Source organism: Adelges cooleyi, unplaced genomic scaffold (assembly GCF_023614345.1).
Source record: "Adelges cooleyi isolate 19-005CV unplaced genomic scaffold, UGA_ACOO_1.1 ACOO_flye_CR_arks_rails_tigmint_CR_PRNA_2, whole genome shotgun sequence".
NCBI lineage: Eukaryota > Metazoa > Arthropoda > Insecta > Hemiptera > Adelgidae > Adelges > Adelges cooleyi.
In genome coordinates, this window is record NW_026095860.1 from 9,315,732 (window position 1) to 9,325,387 (window position 9,656).

The 9,656-nt window shown below is 28.7% G+C and overlaps 1 protein-coding gene across 4 annotated transcripts; it reads left to right on the forward strand.

Annotated features, from left to right (window-relative positions):
* The first annotated feature begins 3,037 nt into the window (after window positions 1-3,037).
* On the forward strand, window positions 3,038-7,048 carry LOC126833183 (ras-related and estrogen-regulated growth inhibitor). 4 transcript variants are annotated; one of them, XR_007684908.1, is made up of 7 exons: window positions 3,038-3,219; window positions 3,303-3,427; window positions 4,329-4,385; window positions 4,680-4,753; window positions 5,581-5,779; window positions 6,104-6,527; window positions 6,894-7,048. XR_007684908.1 is itself a non-coding variant. In XM_050564333.1 (6 exons), the coding sequence occupies exons 2-6, from the start codon at window positions 3,331-3,333 to the stop codon at window positions 6,322-6,324; spliced, it is 648 nt and encodes a 215-aa protein (XP_050420290.1). In that variant the 5' UTR covers window positions 3,038-3,219; window positions 3,303-3,330; the 3' UTR covers window positions 6,325-6,664. The 4 variants fall into 4 exon arrangements, 3 of the variants coding, with proteins under 3 accessions (XP_050420290.1, XP_050420292.1, XP_050420291.1); XM_050564333.1 differs by lacking the exon at window positions 6,894-7,048 and having other exon boundaries at window positions 6,104-6,664; XM_050564335.1 differs by lacking the exon at window positions 6,894-7,048 and having other exon boundaries at window positions 3,038-3,215; window positions 6,104-6,664.
* Window positions 7,049-9,656: the final 2,608 nt, after the last annotated feature.

The window sequence follows — 9,656 nt, forward strand, 5'->3', positions numbered from 1 at the left end:
TATGTAAAGTGTTGTGTTTTTTACACTAAATAATTTCCTATCTAGTTTCTATAATAATATTATACGGTCATGAGTCATGTAAGTATACAGAGTACATATAATATAATACTGCGTAAGAACTACATACTGTAGGAATGTATTACATTTTAATTTTAACCTAATTTCCAACAATCTAGAATTGTTACCTTATAAATTAGTACTATTTTTATATATTTCTGAAAAATATAGCTGGCATACATTTTATTTGCCATTCTTATAATAATAGTTGGCTTATGTTATCAACATTTGTATGATATTCATTTTTCTATGACATCAAGAGTCAGCTTGTTAATAAAGATACGTATATGGGATACAACCATACTATAATATTAAATTATCACCTTAGACGTATGTAAATTGGATTTTTTTTTTGCATAGAAATTCTCTCTTTTTTTGTAATTTAATAAACTACATTTTTTAGGTCAACAGTAACGGTTCTGCTCTAAATAATCGTTAATACGAGTGCGACAACATTTAAATATAGGAAGAAAAGTGAGAGTTAATAATATTAAAAAATTTAACAATTCCAAAAAATATACATCACGTATATTATTATTATGGTTTATCAGAATATTAACGTGGCGCATTTATTTTAGGATACACAGTACATCGTACAAATATTGTGTACATGTTTACTAACACGGACAATGTAATTCAGGTACTGGTTACTCAACTATATAGATAGTTTCATAGGATGTTTAATAACATGGTGTATGGGCGTTAACTCCTTTAATAATAAATATCCACTAATTGATTAGCCGGAACGTTTAAGACTGGACCACAATTATCACGGTAGATATGGCGTAGTGGCCATATAACAAAATGATAAAAAGTGATTTTTATATAACTTACACTATTATTAATTTGTATTTCTTATAAATTATTTTATACAACGTAAGTGAGATATACTCGCCGTATATACAGAAGACCTACTAGCTGTACACACTAGTGTACTCACTGTCAGTAAGACATATGTTTCGTTCATTATATAAGGGAATTATCTCCTGGTAATTGAATTTTGTAATAACGAGCTTATTGTAAATTGATGCGTAGGAAAACAAGTGTTCACTCAGTCTGTTTTCAATTTTTTATTTATTTTGAAATTTTTTGGAGTTGCTTTTCTTTTTTAATGAAATATATGACAAACTGTGACAATTTGGAATTACACCACTTTTACAATGAACGGCCCATATAAAAAAAACCACAACACTCGAAAAAGTAAAACCACCCAAGCTGGTGTGTGATGACAGAGGAGAGGGGATGTGTTAGCGGTAACGCGTTACACCGGACCGACTTGTTGAATTGAATGTGCACTATAAAAATTCAATAAAAAGAAGAAATTTACCTAAAAAGACAAAATTTAACGCGACCTTGGTTGCCGATCTGGCGAGTCAAATTAATAAAAAACGAAATATTATTAAAAATAGCCGATCGGGACTAAACACTGTGTGAATATAATTAATAATGTAGATGCATGTATTATATATTATATTTTTAAACAATCAAAGAATATTGGAAAATTAAATTTTTTTTTGAAAATTATTGTTATTGTTAAATAAAATTAATATTATCAAAATGTGGAATATTTTATACTTTATTTTTTGTTTGCATCATTAATTTATGAAAAAAAAAGAAATTGTTAGATGGCAAAAAAAAATTTATTTTCAGTTTCGCTTTAAATTATTTTAATACACTCTTAATTTGATGCCTCCACAGTCTGGTAAAAAAACGTGGCCGTTGGCATCAAAATTAAGACCTGCAATATTGTTGATGGTATTTTTTCTATCTATGTCGAACTCTTTTACAGGATGTAGCCATTGAAATTCCACTAAACCCAAAAAAGAAGTTAGGACCATCCTAATGTCATAATGCATATTGATATAATAACTATATAGTTCCTATACAGGTAATTATCATTACCAACCAGCAAGACAGTTAATGGTAACGTCGCATTTCAAAAAAGCTGTGCTAAAAGCAGCGGCAGATTTATGTATTGTCTACAAAGGCAGTAGTTTTTTGCGACAATATTTAAAAAAGCTACAATTTTTTTAATGACTTTATTTTTATAATTTTAAAATATCAAAATTAATTCTAAGATAAGATTGCAAATACAATTTTTGTAATATTTTTAAATCCCCCTCTGGCTGAAATATAATGTATTATGTGTATGTCTTTTGACTGAAAGGTTCGTTGAAAATGTCCGTGGTTTTTCTATCGTAATGGAGGAGAGGAGCAAAGTGAAGTGAAGGGAAGAAGGGACAGATGTATTCACGATTCAATATCTTCCTTCGAGGAAAGCATGTTTAGCAAGCCGATTATAATATTTACATGAGTGTTGAATATATTTTATTTTAAAAGAATAATGGTTGTGTGAAAATTGCAGATCCCACTTGAGCCATGGGATGTAAACTATAAACATGGTTTGTCTTGGCAACATGAAGTGAAATCAACCTAGTTACGATTTAAGATGTGATCCTAGTCCTAGTCCTGGTGGTACTCCTAGTTGTTAGCCGGTAGGTCTTTAGTCTTTATATTACCATACTTTCGTTCAGCCACCATCGTGCTAATTTTACCATATATACAATACACATTTTGAAAGTAAAAACAGAACATAAAAAGTGATAATATATTGTATAAATATAAAAGCGTTTTGATTTTTCTGTATGACATTTTTGTGCAATATCGAAAATTTAATAAATAGTGACGCATACGGACAGGAATGCGGTCGCGGTCGTTCATAATAATATAACGTCTATCTTATGCGGTCCCTGCCACGTACATTATGGACACCGTGGGCGAATCGGTATGTGCAAGTGGAATACCGTTAAGTTTAAATAATTAACTGAATAAATATCGTATAATATAATAATGTGTACACATACGGCAATGGGATAGGATACACACATGCGCCTTCGCCTTAAGTACAACGAACAAAACAGGGTTTGTATTTTTAGATTACCGCCGTGTCGCCATCACCGCCGCCGCCATACACAGTACCTCGACACAGCTTATTCCACTGCACTGCATACCGCGCAAGTCTATCACCGAGTCTTCCTCGTTTGCCGCGGACAGGACGATGGACCGAAATCGCGCGTGACTACCATAAAAATAAAACTATTATATTTTTCATAGCACCCGTGTAAACACCTAAGCGTGATAACTAAGTCAAATTATTCGTATGTAAGGGTTTTTGTGTGTAGCGTAGCAGAATCTGCGTAGCAACGGATTCTGACAGTAGGTATATTTATATTTTATTTTTGCAGTAAATTATTTAACGTGAGATGTAAAACCATGTCGTCGAATCCCATCAGAGGAATTAGACGAAAAAAGTCTTCGTTAACCGAAGTCAAAATTGCCGTACTTGGAGCGCCGGGAGTCGGCAAGAGTGGTGAGTACCATGTTATGTGCTAAATAAGATAATATAATATTATTATTATGTCTACTTTACACTTTGTATAATAATTTCTCGTTTAAAGCCTAGTAATAATCATTGTTTTGTATAATAATAAGTATAATATAAATAAATGACTATTGTTTTAAATAAATTATTATCAATGTATATTGAATATTATATAATTTAGAAGTATAGGAAATCGGGAAAATATTTTTTTTAATATTATGCTCCTATCCCTAATAATGGTTCTTTGTAGCTAAAACTTAAAATAAAGTTAAAAAGAATACTTTTTGACTATTCTAATTTTCAATCAATAAACTTGTGCAATTATTAGAATATTAGAGTAAATATTAATACTATAATATAATATACAAATGTAATGTAATTGCCCTCATTACGCATATTTATGATACTATTAAATTTTAAATACTGGGGAGGTTAGGTTAGCAATTCTAGTACAAAAATTAAAAATCCTAGTTTATTTCTTTAATTAATACTGTAAAAAATATCGTTTTTTATTGTATGATCTAAATTTTTATTTTTTGGTTTCGAGCCAATTTGTTTTAACTCTTTTATTATATTTTTTATTAGCATTTTTATCTTTATATCTGTTGATCTGCAAGATTGGCTCATTGCCCACATAGTTTAATCATACTATGTTTGTTAACAAAAAAAGTACCAAATTAAATAGTTTTCCTCCCATTATTTTGTAGCAAATTTTCGTACTATATTAAAAAATACAGGAAATTGTGTATACAATACGCCCTTATGGAATAAACTACTTTAAGTATGCTTCATAATATTTTATTGGGTGGGTGATCCAATAATCATGATACTATATCATTTTCAATTGGTGCATACTAGAAGTATTATTATACATTTTATATGATTTCAGCGTTAACAGTGCGATTTTTAACTAAGAGATACATTGGCGAATACGACCATCAATCGGGTAAGTACTCATTTATTTAAATGATACACAGGGTGTAACATGGACTAGACTTTCCAAACTATTTTAATTATCCCAAGATATTAAATATCAAACAGACGTAGCTCCCATATCATGCTTTTCTGTCTTTATTTGTTAATAAATGGGAGGTGGGATCGAACTCAACAGATTTTTATACTTAAACTATATGCATTTTTGAAGAAGATACATAAAATCGTTAAAAATTTGGCTAATTAAGCTAGTCTATTTGGTAAATCGTTTGTTTAACACATAAATTGTATTCAATTATGATTGCAGAAACAAGATACAAGCACGAAGTTATGGTCGATGGCGAACCGATTCTTTTTGAAATATTGGACACCTGTCCAAAAGTAAGAACATTTATATTACATTAAGATATATGCTTACAAAATACATAAATTCATAATAAATAACCTTATTATTCTACCTATTTTACAAAACATTTATACTTTGTGTTGCTTTATAATGTATCAAGTTCTATAACTACTAACATTTGTGTGTATAATTATTGTCATCGTGGTCATAATATTGTACATAAAATAATTGTTTTTAACAAAAATAGTCAATATAGATAGAAACCTAAATGCATAATTTTATATTGTTTCTTGTTTACGTTGTTTGTGTAAAATGTACACTCCATACTTTATGTAGTCTAGTGCAAATGGGTCAATATCGAAATAGTATCTGTACAAACAAGTTACCTGTTAATGTTAATGTTTTAGGTATTTAAAAAAAAATACCCGCACGTAAAATGAACTATTTAATAAAATATATCTGATACGCACTTTCAATGCTTGTCTTCCAATAACTTTTCAGCTATATTATAATTTATAACACGAACTTATAATAACAGAAAAGTTGTTTTATTAAAATCTTTGAAAGTAAACAAAAAACCTACTATTAACTTAACAGAACTCTTATATTTTATAATAAAAAATTATTAATAATAATATTAAAAGCAACTATTTTGCAGGTGGTAGGTGCTTCTGTTAAAGGGTCTTGTAAGGGAAATAAACATTAAAATTTAAATCACACCATTAATTATTCTCAATAAAAAAAGGGAAAGCTTTGCAAAATGATGAAGCCTTAAGTCCTAACCTTTGAACTTGTTGATGGTCACATAATGTTCAAAATGCTTTTAAAAGCAATAACATGAGTTATTTTTTTATTAATTTAGAATGACGAAGAGATGCCACTGAATGAAGTCTACAGTTGGGCGGATGCGTTAGTTTTGGTATTTGCCATAACTGACAGACGTTCGTTTAATTATGTGCGCCGGGTAAAACAAACTATGTTAGATACATTCGAAATGCCCGTAGTGTTGGTGGCCAACAAAGCCGACATGGTACACTTGAGACAAGTGAGCACCGAAGAAGGTCAGTTTAACACAACTCTAGGTCTCTAGCTAGGGACTAGCTATATACTTGTCCTCAGCTACAGGGGCTAAGTTTGATCATTTTACCATGACGTTCTGGTCTAAAGATCCTATTCCTGTTCGGGTCCATTATTGCGACCTATAGTTAACATCATATTGAAAGTATCTTAAAAAAGAACTTTACGAGCTTATGAGATTATATATTTTTACGTATCAAAATATTTCCAAAATTGAAAGGCTATTGAAATAATTGTGACTATTGTAAAATTATAACCTGAGGTACAAAACTAAGGTCAGTATGAACAGTGGTGTATTTTTATTTCAGGGGAAATTTTAGCCAAAGACTTTGAGTGCTGTTTTACCGAAGTAGCGGCCGCAGAACAGGTGGGCCAAATTGCCGAAGTGTTTTTGGAAGTTTGCCGGGAAGTGCTGAGCGTCCGCCGCAAGAACAAACAGTCGCTACTCGACCGGATGTTGGGCAGTAAAACGGCTGCCGTAAAAGCATACGCGCGTGGCAAGAGTGACAGTGCTTTACCCAAAGACTGACTTATAATCTGTTTACTGGCTATTTTGGTAGTATACCATAGGAAGTAACGCACGCACATGCTAAACGCAAATTTGTGCAATTCTGAAGCCAGTTGCCAAAATGTTCATTTAACATCGATCATCGTTGGTGATTCTGATTTAGCATCAATTACCTAAGCTGACTACAAGCTGATTTATTAATAAAAGACTATACATATGCGTAGGTAATAAACAAATTTATGTTAACGTATCGTATACAATTTTAACAACATTTGGTAACAGGGTATTTATATTTTGTTAATTTGAACTAATCCGACGAGATGGGTATAATGTGTTTTATGCTTGACAAGTATAATCATAATTCATAGTAAATCATATTCACACGTTATCCTAATAGTACCATCAGCGAAGTCAATAACTAGAAGGTTTAGTAACAAAACCACCGAGATGAGAATAATATGATACGTTTATGGCATAAAGTTATTTACTTGGAACTCGACTGTCGTTTATAACATTCAAAACAAACTATTAAGTATAAAGATTAAAGCCGTCACGGTTATTTATGCTTATTGGTAAATGTCTTATTCCAGCTGAAATTCCTAATAAGGATTTCCAGGAGAGGACACTCGAAAATACAATTTCTCTGTCAACAGATCTTCTATTGTAATTTTGAGTACTTATATAATATGCTGTACTTAATTTCAATGGCCAAATGTGCAATATCTATTTGTACCTTATTTTTGCTCGAAATATAGTTTAATTATTATAAATTATAAATATTGTTATAATTTATAATATTATTTTACTATTGTATTATATATTGTATTATATTGTATATATTGTATTATTGTATTTAGTCATATGTATAAAAATGTATATGTTAAAGTACTCCAGTATTTTTTTATAAAATTAAATTTGGTGTATTATATTGTAAAACATACATGTTAGTACCTAAATTTAGACTTCGTATAACACATATATATAAATATATATATATACATATAATGTATATCTGATTATTTATTTTGTAAATAAAACTGAAATTAGACACATGTACTATATATTTATATATATACAAATTAAAAGAAAATGTCAATTGTCATTTTTTGATGTCATTTGAAAGTCAATTCCAAAGAATTAAGTTCTGCTATTCAGTGAATTTTTTTTTATGGTGGTTAGTTTGATTTGGAAATGTTATAATATTTTAAAATATTTAATGTAACAAAACAAAATTAAATGTATATATTATATTGTGTGTGTATATATTGTAAATTGCTTACAATATTTTTTGCATGTATAGTATGAAGTAAGTAGTAATGATAGTAAAGTACCTATTATGAACTACAATTATTTTTAATTAGGTATATAATAAATTTTGTTTTATAATTAACATATAAAAACTCATATTAACTTGTTTTGATTTTTATTAAATATAATATAATATATATTATATAAAAAGGGTGATTTACTGATATCATTAGTTTGTACTTTGGAACACTTTTAGTTGTCATCACAAACCTAATATGCAAATCTGTAATTATAAGTCATTAGAAAACAAAGTATAGGCGGATGTAATTGTTTAGAGAAACAATGTAATATACCATGAAATATGAACTTCGTTTAAATTTACACATCTGAAGTAAGACAAAGAAAAAAGAAAGTCCTTTAACTTAAAAAAAAAAAATAACAAAATAACAAAAATCTCAAAATATTAAAAAAAAATACATATTTATGCGTATCCGGTCAAAATTGCGAAACTTTTACTGCGACTGTAATTATAGCAAAATCAATAGAGCGAAAACAAAATTAGCAAACTGTGAATGTAGTTAATAGGGATTACAAAAATAGCGAAAATGTATTCAAATTATTATATTTTAAACTAATAATTTATTATGTTCAATGAATATAATGTCCAAAAAGTGTTAATGACAAAAAAATTAAAATACAATAAAATAATAAATAATATAATGTTAAATTTTTTAAAATACTTGCAATTGAAAATTATAAGCAATACCCATTAAAAAACTCAAGCAGTCATTGCCATCGAACATATTTACCAAATTTTTAATATTCACGTAGTCCGTGCTTTCTAACTAAAGCTCTTTTTAATGAAACAATTGTAATATTTTTATCATCATCATTGTAGTAATTTTCAGTATCATATAACGAAACTTGTTATAACCTGCCTGTGTGTACTAATAACTATAAATAATTGTATGTAAAAATAAAATATCAAGTTTTTTTAAAATCCAAATAAGAACAGTAGGTACTTGTTTTGAAATTTGAATAATAATTTGAGGAAATAAATCTGGTAGTTTCGTAGTCTGAATATCAGGTACTTCTGGTTTTCTAGTAAATTATAAATTTATTTAAATGTTTAGTTATAAGTTAACGAACTACATGTTACATGTAATAATATACAGTAGGTACTTACTACCTATCCTACTTTGTAGTTTAAATACAATATAGTTAGTCCTTTAATTGACATTCAAATATAATATAATAAACATATTTATTATTAATTAAATAAATATTAATAATTAATAAGTAATAGCATAACAAATTATACACAAGTAAAATAGGCTTACCTATGTATGTATTCGTACTAATTAAATGTATACTAATTAATAGGTATTTTTTTTTTAGTATTGTGTTTCTGACTTCGATGTAAACGATTTATAATAATTGTTTTCATCAGTATGCTGTATGGCTTAACAAAAGTATCATGTTTAGATTATAATTTTCATAAGGTCTTGGAAGAATATATTTTCTATAGAAGGCAAAGTAGAAAACTTTAGAGTATAATAGTTATTAAATTATTTATTTAAAAATCCTGCAGTACTTGAGCGGGGTGGTTCGAATTTCAATAAATCTGGGAAATGTATGACTGCATAAATCACCATTTAGGTATTGTAATCATGGAGTTATACCAATGATGAACTCCACACACGTCATACACTGCTAATTTTTAAATATTATTATTATCATAACATACCTATTCTTATTGTACGAATTCACCTGTACAGAATACAGATTGTACATTTTTCTAATCAAATATATTTTAGAACCCATTGGACGTTTTTAATTATGTACTTATCTTATAGGTAACCATTTGACTAACAGCAGAACGGGGACAAGTCTACTTTTATCGATGATCCTGACATCTTTTAATTTTTAGTACTAAGCACACGTACATAAGTCGTAAACTGCGGAAAGAAGACAAATACAATAGCCCAAACTACCAAAAATAGTAAGTAGACAGAATTACTGTTTACAACAGAAAAGGGAAATGTTCATAACAATATTATTTTTATTTATAATTTAAGTGACATGGAATAAATACATCTGCAGTC